Here is a 13,143-nt window from a genome sequence, read left to right on the forward strand (position 1 = left end):
GTGGGCGGGGCGCGCAGCTGCAGGTGTTTTAAAAAGCGTCAGGTGAGCGCGCGGTATCCAGTCGGGTCCTCCAGCGGTCTACGGGTCTCTCCTCTTCACCTCTTCACCTCACGGCGACAGGTAAGTGCCAAGGCGGCTCAGTACATCCACCGCGCCCAAGTAAATTCTTTTTTTTTTCACACTTGTAGCTTACACTTTTTACACAAACGTATTTACTTCCGTGTTTTTTAGCATTGTAGCCTAAGAATGCAGCCTATTATTATCTATTGTCCACGCGATGGATCTCGTTGCTAACGTGCTATAGGATTTTTTTTATTTTTTTATTTTTGATTTATATTTTGATTGTGAACCTAGCAGCTCTACAGAAAAATAGTTATATACTAGTATAAATGGATATGTATTTGTGGTGAGATTTTGCACACTCAATAACAATGCAATAATAGCCTTATTGTTATCAATGGAAGTGTAGTTATGCTGTAGTAAAGGCATATTGCTAAGTGTACATTAACTATTTAAGTTGTGTAATTTCCTCTGCAAACAACAAAAAAATTAAAAACCTGTTATCCCTGTAGTTTAAATGCATGTGATTCTTGTATTAGTTTAGTGGGCCTGGTTCATATTCTAATCTTCTCTCAAATGTTAAAACTTTGAAAGTGCTTAACATTTGGGTTGAATACACCCAAATGGGAGATGGTTCAGACCTAGCCCAAGAGCTAATTGTGTTGCTGTATCTGATTTTTGATATTTTTGATGTGCCTGGCCATGTCAGTAAGGGCATCTGATATCAAATTCAAACTGTTTTCTATTAACACTATAATCTGTACTTTGAACAAAATCTTACTTTTTACACAGTAAGCATATCTTCACCATTTAAAGTGGGTGTGTAGCAACTTGCTTAAAGTTTTGTATTGTCTGGCAATGTATTACAATAAGGACAAGTTGACATTTAGTTTTCAAGGACAAATCTCTCCATCTCTCTCTCTCTCGCTCTCCTCTCTCTCTCCTCTCTTGCTCTCCTCTCTCTCTCTCCTCTCTCTCTCTCTCTTTCTCTCTCCTCTCTCTCTCTGCGCTTGTTGAAAACTCTTAGATCTTGGTGTGTTCTTAAAGGTGCCATTGTGTTTCTCACAGTTTAGCGGCTAACATGATGAAAGTGGCCCTCTCCGTGCTCCTGCTCCTGGTGACCCTGTCCTCCACGCTGGGCAAGTACATCCCCAAGTCGGGCAAGAGGATCCCCCAGACCCTGTCCAGAGGTATGACAATAGAAGTACTGTTACTAGGTTGTGTAGTCATTATAATAACATGTGGGTAGAGTAGACTACTAAAGTAAGAGTACTTTTACATCAAAGGAAAAAGTATATAGTCAACTGCTACTCAAATTAACTTAACTTAAATTAACTGTAAGAGTAACTGGAAATTTAACATTCTAGTAATTGAAAGGACAAAAATATTATTAAATAATTCACAAAATGTGTTACTGTGGGAGGATAGGCCATAAAAATAAGACAAACTAAATCATATCTGAAGGAGCAGTACAAGAAACACAAGTGTTCAAATCATTTAGTGCTTTTGTCATGCTGTCGAAGCACTGCACTCCTGTCATGATTCATTCACTCCACACTTGGTGGTGTTAAGCTATCACTGTAGCCACAGCTGCCCTGGGTCCAACTGATGGAAGTGAGGCCTCTGACCACCACACACCACATTCATACTAGACAATCTTGGTGAAGTGTCCTGACAAAGGGCACAACGACAGAACTTGGTCCGATTGGAAATCGATCCTCTGACTTTATCATAGTGCTTACAAATGTTCAAACTTCAGAGTTTTGAAAGGTAAAGGACTAGTTCTTCACTCCCCTTTGAAAAGTTGATCCTGTTTAAGTTTGGTCGAGTAGACAGAAACAAGTCGCAGTCCCAGCCTTGCAATTCAGTCAAAATAAACATTGCCCGTAAAAATGTAGTGCTGGTTTAGATCTGGGCTAGTCCTGGTTTTGTCCATGACCCTTTCAAACTATTATATAATATATTTAAAGCATTTTGTGTTTCTGTTTATGTTTACAGTAAGCAGCTTGTGAGCACAGTGTAGTAACTTTATAACTAAGCAAAAATATAAACTATTGAACTGATAAAAATGGTGCTGATATATATTATTAGGTAAGATTGGTATAACTTGGTTGGTCTAGGGTTAGTCCTTATTTGTTAGTTTACTTGACAATACTTTAAATGCTAATGCTAACATTTCAACCCATGTTTTAAAGACTTATTGGGAAACTTTTAGCTTACATTTTTAGTTTAGTTCTGATCAGTTATTTTACTTGATGGTACTTAAAAAGTACCAAAAGTACTGGAGTTAAAGTAACTAATGTACACACTTTTGCAGGATGGGGTGACCAGCTGATCTGGGCTCAGACGTATGAAGAGGGTCTGTACTGGTCCAGATCCAAGTGAGGAAATACAGCTATGTCTTATTTAGGCTACAAGAGTTCACATGACTTGAATTCTGAATATTACTCTTCTATGCATAGTTTCTTTTTACTTTTTAAAATGTTTTTTTTTAAATCATCTACAAATTAACTGTATCTAAATTGTGTTTCCAGGACCAAACCCCTGATGGTCATTTTTCACCTTGAGGACTGCCCACACAGCAAAGGTGAGGAGGAGAGGGGAAGAGGGGAAGAATAGAGGAGAAAAGAAGGATACAGTAGGTGAGAGGAGGGGCAAGAAAAAAAGAGAGGAGAGAAAAGGAGAAAGGAGAGAAGTGGAAGAGATGAGAAAAGTGGAATAATAGGAGAGGAGAGAAGAAGAAAGAAAGAGGACAGAGAAGAGAGTGAGGAGAGAAAAGGGAGAGGATAGAAAAGAGAGAGGACAGAAAAATAGAGAAGAGAAAACAGCGGAGAAAAGAGGAAAGGAAGAGAGAATTAGAGGAGAGAACATTACAGGGCAGGGTTACTACTATGAATGATTACAACTACAACTATGTAAGTCTGGGGGAGGAGAGGAGTGGTTGGCTTGTTTGTAGAACTATTCCTATTCTATTTGATCTTGTTAAATACTTATTACTATTTCCTTGATCCTGGTTGTGCCTCACACACCTATTTGTTTTTCAGCTCTGAAGAAGATTTTTTCTGAGGACAACGAGATCCAGAAGATGCTGGATGAGGACTTCATTGTGCTCAATCTGGTGGTCAGTTCTGCTCTCTGCTTTGGATTTATCAAATCAAGATATTTTTCAAAAATAGTATTTTACTCATATCATTCACAAGACATCACAACATTTGAGAATTCTTATAGTTTGAAGTAGTGTTGTCAAGATAATAAAATTTCAAACTCAATTTTGACACTAAGGAATGGACTTGATGCTTAATATAAATTGTGATACCATGATGATAATAAAAAGAAGACTTTTTATTTAGACAATTTTCAACATTAAATCATAGTATTTTCTTTTATACTACCATGTGGCCTTATATCTGTGTACTCCCTCAGTCGTCCAGGTAGGTTCTATAGTGGTCCATGTGTGTATATTAGTCTTATGTGGTCTTATACTTGTTCTGATACAGCTCAAGATCATTGTAAAGCTATTCAGGAAAGGTTAACTTGATTAGTATCTGATTTTCAATACTTCTGACAACCGTAGTTTAAAGTTGAGCTGGAGGACAGGACAGTCTGTGGTGATGTTTGCTGTTTAACTGTAAGATTGCAGATTTGTTGACCTGGTTTATGGTTAATATCTCTGTAAATATGAGCCTATCCTTATGAAACCAAGTTCAACATAGTGAAATTATTCTTTTATAATGCCATTAGAAAGTGGTGCCATTATTCAGCCACAAAGACCTGATTGTTGTAAACTGAAATAACTTTAAGATTAATATGACAAGTTTGTGGAGACAATTAGTATCAAATAATGATTTAACATTTGTGGATCATGAGTTTTCTTTCAAAAGCAGTGAAACTCCCATAGAGTTAAACAGGCTTGTGCTGTCCATCTGAAAGTATGGTATCTTTAAATTGTAGAAAGTGAACGCCACCCATTGTTCCAAAGTTTTTAAAAGGTCCTATATTACACTAAATTTACTCAGAGCTTTTACCCATATACCTACTAAAAAGTTCCCTGGGCTTGTGTTTTGTTTCATTCACACGTTTGAGTGATCCTGCATTAACTGTCTACATCTCCAAAGCTCAAAATGCTCTGTTCCACCTTTTATGTCATGAAGCGTTTTCAAGTTAACAGCTCCTTTTATCTTTTGTACAGTAGAGATTGCCAATTCTAGGGTTGATATTATCCAAATGATTCTAGTGAAGGTGTATGGAGTTTAAAAACACAGTGGAGCATGTCCCGTATTACCACATGACATCACACGGTGGAACAGAGTCCCTCAGTCGTCCAGGTCTGATCCATAGCAAAAGACGAAGTTTAAATCTGTCAACTGGACAAATCATTGTATGAGTGAAGATGTTTCGCTGCTCATTTACGCTGCTTCTTCAGTTCTGGTCAGATTACTGGTGAACACTATCTTCAAAGCCACTAACCACTCCTTTGAACATGATGAGGTTCAGACATTAGCCAGAGAAAATAAATGGTTTGAGAGTAGAGTTAAAGAAGAAATTTTTGTTAGGAAAGACAATGCTTCCTTAAACAAGAATGGGGGCCTGAGCCATAATCTCTCACAGATCTATGATTCCATCCTCAGACTCATAGGAAACAAAAAGAAACAAAAGAGAACAATGGGAGGGCCATTAAAGGTTGAATAGGGTCGTTAAAGCTGAAACTGGAGACAATAGATTAGAGTTTCAGTGTAGTTAGCTCCTCCCTTCAGATAGATATAAGGCAGTGTCGACCAGCATTCTGACCAGAACTGAAGAAACGACTTGGATGAGCAGTGAAACGTCTTCACTCCTACAACGATTTGTCCAGTTGACAGATTTAAACTTCGTCTTTTACTATGTGTGAATGAAACAATGTTGGGTAAACAACATTATAACACAGATCTGAAAATAGCATAATATGGGTATGGATTGGTAAAAATAAAATGACAATTTCATTGAACTGTATATATATGGGTCAAAGTGGGTTCAAACTAAATATCTTCATAGTCTGACTTTAAAGGTACACCAACATCCGTCACCATGGAGATGTCATTGTTGTCTGAAGTGCTCCACAGTACGGCATTAGACTAACATTTATTCAATGAGAGGTATTTTTATTGCTCAAAAATACTGAAAAACAGGTATTGTCAATGGGCCGACCACACCAAGGATCTGACCTGTAACTCGGTCTGGTGAGTTATCTGCTTGTCTCCATGGAGATAGGTAAGTTTAATGCAATACTGTGGTTCATATCAGTCAAATCGATAAGATCTTCTTTGAGCCTTTAACAGTTCCTTTTTTTTCTGAAGTTTTTTTTTATTGGAAGGTTTAAAATATCAAACAGATTCTTTAATCTTGGTTTTGTCATTGACAGTATGAAACCACAGACAAGCACCTCTCCCCTGACGGCCAGTACGTGCCCAGAATCATCTTTGTTGGTAAGATTACACAACCGTGTTCATAACTTTGTTTTACTTAATAAAAAAAAAAGTTAAGAAGTACAAAAATACACCTTACCTCACCTTATTTGAAATTCTGGTATATGCTTAGAGCTACTCCTCATTGCAAATACCTACAAACTTTCACTGCTACCATGTAATGATTTACATGATTTACTAAGCTGAGCAATGCAATATCTGCTTCTCCTTTGTTTATTCAAGGAGCGAAAGCTTCATATCATTGAATAGTCAATATTGTATTTGAACATGACTAGAGGTGTGTATTGCTGAAATCAAGACCAATATTCATGAGGTTTTCTAATAACAGTATCAGTTAGGGCTGCAATATTAATCACAATCTAATCGAAATTAGCAAATCACAAAGACTGCAGTTTTTGAAGTATCAGAAATGTTTCTCCAAACAACAAAATATCCTTTTTGTCAATTCTTCTTGCTATGTTTTAAATATGAACTTTAAGCAGAATCCTATTGTTAAAACATAAATTGCAATGTCACGAAAAATAGCAATTCAATATTTTTCCAAAATCGTTCAGCCCTAATATCGATAAAACGTGGAGAATTCCCAAATATTTATTTAGCAACATATTAATTTTGTTCAAAGTTCAGTTCAAAGAGGTGACTCTATGTTTACACAAAGGAAGTTGTAAAAGTACAGCAAATTGTTCCAGATAAATATATTTTCTGATTAGTTTTACAAAAGTGATTAGTAAATTAATAAAGTTGAATACCTGATTTTTACTGTTTAAAATGAACTAGTTCTGGTTTTCACATTTTTAAAACAGTTCGCAGTGGTCCAAAGTTATTCCACATTTACCTTATGCATTCTGAGCATCCTAATTATTTACGGCGATAAGCACTTTTTACAGTTTTCAAAGACCAGAGCGAACTTTTGTTGTCAGAGTAATGCTAACAACAACTAGCATGCTAACACGAACTTCTTGATTATGGGACAATGAAATGCTTTTTAATAGAAGCACAACTATTTTAGCCTCAAGATTGACTTATACAATAAATCTGTACTGGGGCAAGACAATTTTTACTTAAATGCATGGGAAAAAAGTTTGTAACTTTTTTTTTTCCGGTTTTCTGATATTCTAGATTTTAAAATATTGGAATCAGGAAATATATCGGTTATTGGTCATAAATATCAATATTGGCTGAAAACAAAACCCATATGGGACCATCTTTAAAGAGGGGGTATTATGCAAAATCTTTTTTTTCCGCTTTATACCATGTTATAATGTTTTTCCCACATCAAAAATATGCCCGAGGTTTTAGATGTCAACCATGCATGATTGAGTATTTTAGCTCTTTGAACCCTCCTTACATTTAACAGTTGGATCATATACAAAACTTAGCAACTTGACAAACCTGATATGATGCGCAGTAGTGTCATTGGTGGGATGCATGCTGATTGTGTCGAGATATCGCTCTGAAGGGGGAGTGCAAAGGGAGGGTGGAGTCAGAGCATCAAAAACAAAAGTGAAATTCATAATGTTAATATGTTGTTTTCAGTGAATATAGTATTTTCAAAACAATAAAAGGTAACAAAGTGATCTATGGGGTATTAACTGCTAACACCTAACATATTTAGAAGTAAAATACCCCCTGTTTAAGGAATGTCTCTCCTCTCTCTCTCTCTACAGACCCCTCTATGACGGTGAGAGCTGATATCATTGGCCCCTACTCCAACCGTATGTATGCCTACGAGCCCGCCGACATCAAAATATGTAAGTACAACATGAGACATGAGGCATTTCAAGAAACAAAACTGTTCACTTTTTTTTTTATCCATTTGTCAGTTAGAACAACGATTATTTAGTAATGACTAGAACTCTCAAAATGTATGATTTTAAAGTGTAACTAAACACTAAATGGACTTTTTTGCTACTATACTGTGTATATGGTGTTGAATAGCACTGTCTACTGTTCCTACTGCTTTTTGGTCATTTTAGTGCAAACCAGGTAAATTTGCAGCTAGCCACTGCAGTTTTAAGTGCTTGGTGACATCATACAGGACTGTCCTGATTACAGCCAGGTGTTTCTGATTACAACCACCTGGCTGCAGTGGTGCAGTTTGAAGTGTGGATACCTGTTAGACCAGTCACACTGTTCTTTATACCCCCAGACACCCTCCTCCTCTCTCACTCTCCCCTTTAATCCTACAGGTCCTGCCCAGTTTAGAAATGTGGTTGTGGGTGGAGATTATGTGTTTAGTCCCACTTTAACCATTCAAGCCATTTTTGAGAAGAATTCTTCAATGGTCATATGTACTTACACCTTCTGGCAAAAAAAAGCAAGGAAAGCATACATGTAGCAGCATAACCAAGTGGCGTGCATAGTGTACAAAAACATCTGCAGAGTATGGACTGGACACCCCAAGGTCAAGGTGGGAAACACCTCCAAAGGTAGTGGAGAATGACCGAGCCAGGATCCCGTGGGACTTCCAGATATAGACTGACAGAATGGCGATGGCGAACTAACCAGACATTGTGTTGGTGGATAAACAACAGAGCAAAGCCGTTGTGGTGGACATCGCCGTACCAAGTGATGGGAACATTGGGAAAAAATAACATGAGAAACTAGAGAAATACCAAGGGCTCAAAGAAGAACTGGAGAAGACCTGGAAGGTGAGGGTATCAGTGGTGCTTGTGGTCATCGGAGCACTCGGGGCAGTGACCCCCAAACTGGAGGAGTGGCTACAGCAGATCCCAGGAAAAACATCAGACATCTCGGTCCAGAAAAGTGCAGTACTAGGAACAGCAAAGATACTGCGCAGAACCCTCAAGCTCCCAGGCCTCTGGTAGAGGTCCCGAGCTTGAGAAAAAAGGGATGAGACCACCCGCGGAAACTGAGGATGAAAGATATATATCGTTAATTGTTAGCCTCGGCTACGCTCTGTCTCTAGCTAAGCTCAAGTGCTGATTGTTTAGACCGATCATGTGGTATGACATCCACAGGTTTGGAACATGGCTCAGAAGCGCCCTGGAAGCAGAAACGTTATAATTTATCATTTGTAATTTATTTATTATTGGGGGGTAGTTCAGTTGTGTGTGGTTCATTGGCAGAACAGGACCAGATGTACCTAGCCAGGTCTGATCCATAGTAAAAGCCAAAGTTAAATATGTCAGCTGGACAAAATGTGGGAGTGAAGATGTTTCACTGCTCATCCAAGCCACTTCTTCAACTCTGGTCAGATCGCTGTTGGACACTGCCTTATATCTATCTGAAGGGAAGAGCTAACTACACTGAAACTGTAAACAACTATTGTTTACAGTTTCAGCTTTAATGGCCTCCATTTAACACTGTTATAATGTTGTTAAATCATGAAAAACATACCTGGAGTTGTGTGTTGTTTCATTTACACATGTCTGAGTAATCGTGCATTATTAGTCTGTCTACATCTCTAAAGCTCAAAATACCTAGTAATGTCATGAAGTGGTAGACTTCAAGTTAACAGCTGCCTTTTACCTTTTGTTTAGTAGAGATTGCCAATTCCAGGTCTGAAATCATCCAAATGATTTTAGTGAAGTTGTATGGAATTTAAAAACACACTTCCTAATTGTGATTGCAATACTGGTAAAAAAAATCACACTTAGATATTTTTCCCTAATTGGGAAAGTATCTAGCTCAAAATGTCACCAATACCCTCATGTGTTTTTAAAGATGTAAATACCAGTATTTTGGTTATATAATTGACAATAAATTATATGTTTTTGTTTTTTAGTATTGGACAACATGAAGAAGGCCAAGAAGCTCCTGAGGTCTGAGCTGTGAAGCCGTCTAGAACTTTGGAACGGTCCTTACATTCAGACAGCACTCAGTTTACAGCAGATACACATTGTTGTAAATCCCTCTTCATTTTTGAATTAGTGTAAACTGTAACAATACAAATGCCTTGAATAAATATCCAATGTCTTATTTACTACTGGGAGTGGCCCTATTGTTTTTACTGAGTTGAGATTTAAAATTGGCTTGTCAAGGTTTGAACTATTTACTAATAGCAAAAGAAATCCACCTTGTTTCAGGGCAATCAGAGTTGGTAGAGTAGAATCAAATTGTACTCTAATATTACTCAGGTAAAAGTACAAAGTAGTGGCTCATGAAGTTAATCAAGTATTTGGAAAACTACTACTCAAAGAGTAACTCAGGATGTAACATCTGATTTATAGTTTAAAATTAATTTAATTGGAAGGATAGAACATTAAATAATGCACAAAATCTGGTATTAAGGATAGATACAAAAATGAGAGAAACTAAATCATATCTGAATGTAACTGTGGTAATCCTCAGTCATCCACCTGGATGACTGAAGATTCCATAGTGGTCCATGGGTGTATACTTGTCAATGTGGTCTTATACTTGTTGTGATGCAGCTCAAGATCATTATTTTTTTTGTACCGATACCTTCTAAATGTGTTGTAACGTCTGACAGGAGGGACCAAAAAGACAGAACTCAGGGAAGGTTTAACAGTGTTTATTTACAAAAGTGCAAGTGCAAAAATGAAGGTAGATCAAACGGTGAGTCAGGAGTGGGGTGTTTGCCGTGGTCCAGGTACAGAGCGTGAATAGCAGAGACGGAGACGAGACGAACAGCACCGGTAGAGAAGAGCAGGATCGGAGGCAGGAAAGCTGAGCAGGTCTAGGGAGCGGGATCACAGACATACGCAAACAATCTGGCACTGAGAGTCAGGTCCTGGCTCCTCTTATCCTCCCCCGGTGCAGTTGATTGCGGATTAGCTCCAGGTGTGCAAGCCAAGATCTCCACCTCAGCTCCAAGCTCAAGGAAGGGGAAAAAGACCAAAAAAAAAAAGGCAGGACAGACAGGGATCGTGACAAAATGAATATCTAGTCTTGATACTTTTAATATTGATATACTGATTTTCAATACTTTTAACAACCCTAGTGTCTACCTAACAGAGCAGGGTGCAAACTGTTATGCAGACTTATTCTAACTCAAAAGACCCAGTAAGGACAAAGTGACTGACTTTTGTAGGCTCAGTTAAAGAATAATTATACTGTAGTCTAGTAGTCTATCTCTAAACAAGGGAACTTTCTCAGCAAAATTTCTTTGTTCAAAAATAACCAGACCATGTATTGATCAGGGATAGGATTTGTTTTTTAGAGCCAATACAATATCCAGTTTTCTGCTGTGCCATTTTCACTTGCTGCAGTGCCATTTTCAACTATGCTTAGGCTTTATAAATGCTAAAGCACAGCAAAAGGTTTTGGTGGATCCGGCAGAGGTTTTGTCTTGTTCTTCAGATGCATGATACCAGTCTAGGAGCATTCCTATAACTTCTGATTTCCACATGAAGCCCTGCTTTTACTATGCAAACAGAAGGCTTTCCCAGCACAAAGGATTGTGGGAAGTATGCCAAAGCCTGTACAATGACTTCCCTGTGTGTGCATGTGTGCGTGTAATATGAGATTGGTAAATAGCTGGAATGCTACAAGTGCTAGCTCATTAGCTGCCAAAGCTAATACTGCATGAATTGTCAGGAGTGACTTTATGAAGTGCGTCTACTACCACAAATAACTAAAAGCAACTTCTACTACATCTATAATCATAATGCATCAAATTTATATTCCGTTTTTGTACACTTAAAGATGCTTTACAGAGCATTATTCATTCACTACACACTCAGCGATGGTAAGCTACTATTGTTGCTGCAGCTGCCCACACGAAGTTGCCAATCTGCTCCATCAGCCCCTTCAACCACCATCATCACTCACACACAAACACCACATTCATACTAGGCAATGTGGGTGAAGTGTTTTGCCCAAGGATACAATGACAGTTTTTGCCTGTGGCACCTGATATTCCCAGCGATCTGACATACTAGTACTAGGCAGGCTTTGCTGATCTAATAAGATCAGGCTTTGACAAGCCGCTATGTCCACAATCGTATTACTATCTTTACAACTATCCATTAATACTTCTATTACGGCAGCTAATACGTCACAACTGTGAGGCTAAAATAACACCACTACTGCTACTACTAATTGCCTACTATTAACAGGCCAACTACTCCTACTACTAATTGGCTTCAAAACTATATCACTCGTAGGACTGTCTCATTCATTAGTTCATTCATTCCCCGAACTAAACTCATCTGAGTAATTATAACGTATTTGATGTGATGACACTTGACACATGGCTGTTGGTGCATGTGTAGACTGTGTGTTTGCTCTGGCTGCACATCAAGAGGGCTGTAACAGGATGCTGCTGTTGTCAGATTATTTGACATCCTGAAAGGGCAGAGCCTGTCTATGTTGCATAGGTCGTTCCTGTTCAAAGCAACACTTTTCTGGATGCTTGACAGTGGTCAAGAAGGAGATGAAGATCAATACAAGTACTATGAAAATGTTCTTGTGGAGGCTGCGCCTGAGCCACCTGCTTATCCCATGGAGATCTTATCAGTTTGCCAAGAATGTTTCAAAGTATGACGTTAAAACATATCTATCTTCATGGAGCGAAACAGGTGACACATTCAGGCCAGACTATGTTTCAGGTCTGAGCAGAGGCAAGCCCTTTGCAGTTTATGTTTTCAATCAATCAATGGCACTGCGGTGGTGTGGCAGTGGCTCAGTCAGTGATATACTGTTGTTGTGTCCTTGGGCCCACCTTGCCTCTAGTATCTATGAGTGAATGGGTGTTTTTGTCAAATAAGATACACTGAACATGGTGACACCAAATAGGCTATATGTCCTTACATTCAGTTCAGTATTAACCAATGTTTAATAAGTACACTATTTTTGCTTGTATTAGGACTCCTGTTCTAGCTGCAATAAAGCCTCAATATGTATATTTTTAACCAAAAAATAGACAAAATCAAAAGCATATCACTGTGGATGTGTTTATTGCACTGTAGAAATGTAATGTAGAAAAACATGCATCCTTACATCTGCACACACCTAACTCTTATTTGGCCTGGTGGGGGTCCTCCTCCTGCTTGTCTTCATGGAAATGTTGTTCACCCAGAAAGTTATACACTATACCTTTAAGGTTAAATCATCAAGAGAAAAATGAGGCCTGGTACGTTTGAATGGCCTCTAGGGGGCAGCAGTTCGTCCAGTCCGTGTTTAGGTGGCTATAGCTGGGCTTCAGATGACCGATGCCACATTTTATACAGCAATAAATAGTATTTAATACAGATGGGGGACAGCTAAAATGAGTTTTGTAAAATGTAGATGTTATTGATTTATGTCATTATTTATTTGTTAAAACAGTGACGTTTGATTTAGTTTGTGCCTGAAAATATTTATTTTAATCGTATTATTATCCATGGGATTCAAGTTTTGAATGGCACCCATCTTTAATTGGAAAAAGTCATATTACCAAATTGCCTGACAAATCCAGAATATCTCTTATGCAATCGTGCAATCAGGTTTGTTTCAGTGTAGCCTGTGAAATGAATCATTCGTCAGCCATCATTTATAAATAAAATTATATTTCTCTCACCTCAGATTAGTGCTTCACTCATTAATTCTGCAGCAGTCTGCCATGTTTTTCACTCACTTCTTCAATACTATTTAAAATATTGAAGAAATGTGTGTTCTGTGTCTAAGGCAAATTACCAAAAACATATTTAATAAT

General features: G+C 38.1%; 1 protein-coding gene across 1 annotated transcript; it reads left to right on the forward strand.

Moving 5' to 3' along the window:
* Positions 1-16: 16 nt before the first annotated feature.
* On the forward strand, positions 17-9,468 carry agr2 (anterior gradient 2). The gene is made up of 8 exons (XM_033975866.2): positions 17-120; positions 1,129-1,250; positions 2,378-2,441; positions 2,595-2,647; positions 3,105-3,181; positions 5,459-5,522; positions 7,190-7,273; positions 9,271-9,468. Exons 2-8 carry the CDS (start codon positions 1,142-1,144, stop codon positions 9,318-9,320), a joined length of 501 nt encoding a protein of 166 aa, XP_033831757.1. The 5' UTR covers positions 17-120; positions 1,129-1,141; the 3' UTR covers positions 9,321-9,468.
* The last annotated feature ends 3,675 nt before the right edge of the window (positions 9,469-13,143 follow it).

Source organism: Periophthalmus magnuspinnatus, chromosome 11 (assembly GCF_009829125.3).
Source record: "Periophthalmus magnuspinnatus isolate fPerMag1 chromosome 11, fPerMag1.2.pri, whole genome shotgun sequence".
Lineage (NCBI taxonomy): Eukaryota > Metazoa > Chordata > Actinopteri > Gobiiformes > Gobiidae > Periophthalmus > Periophthalmus magnuspinnatus.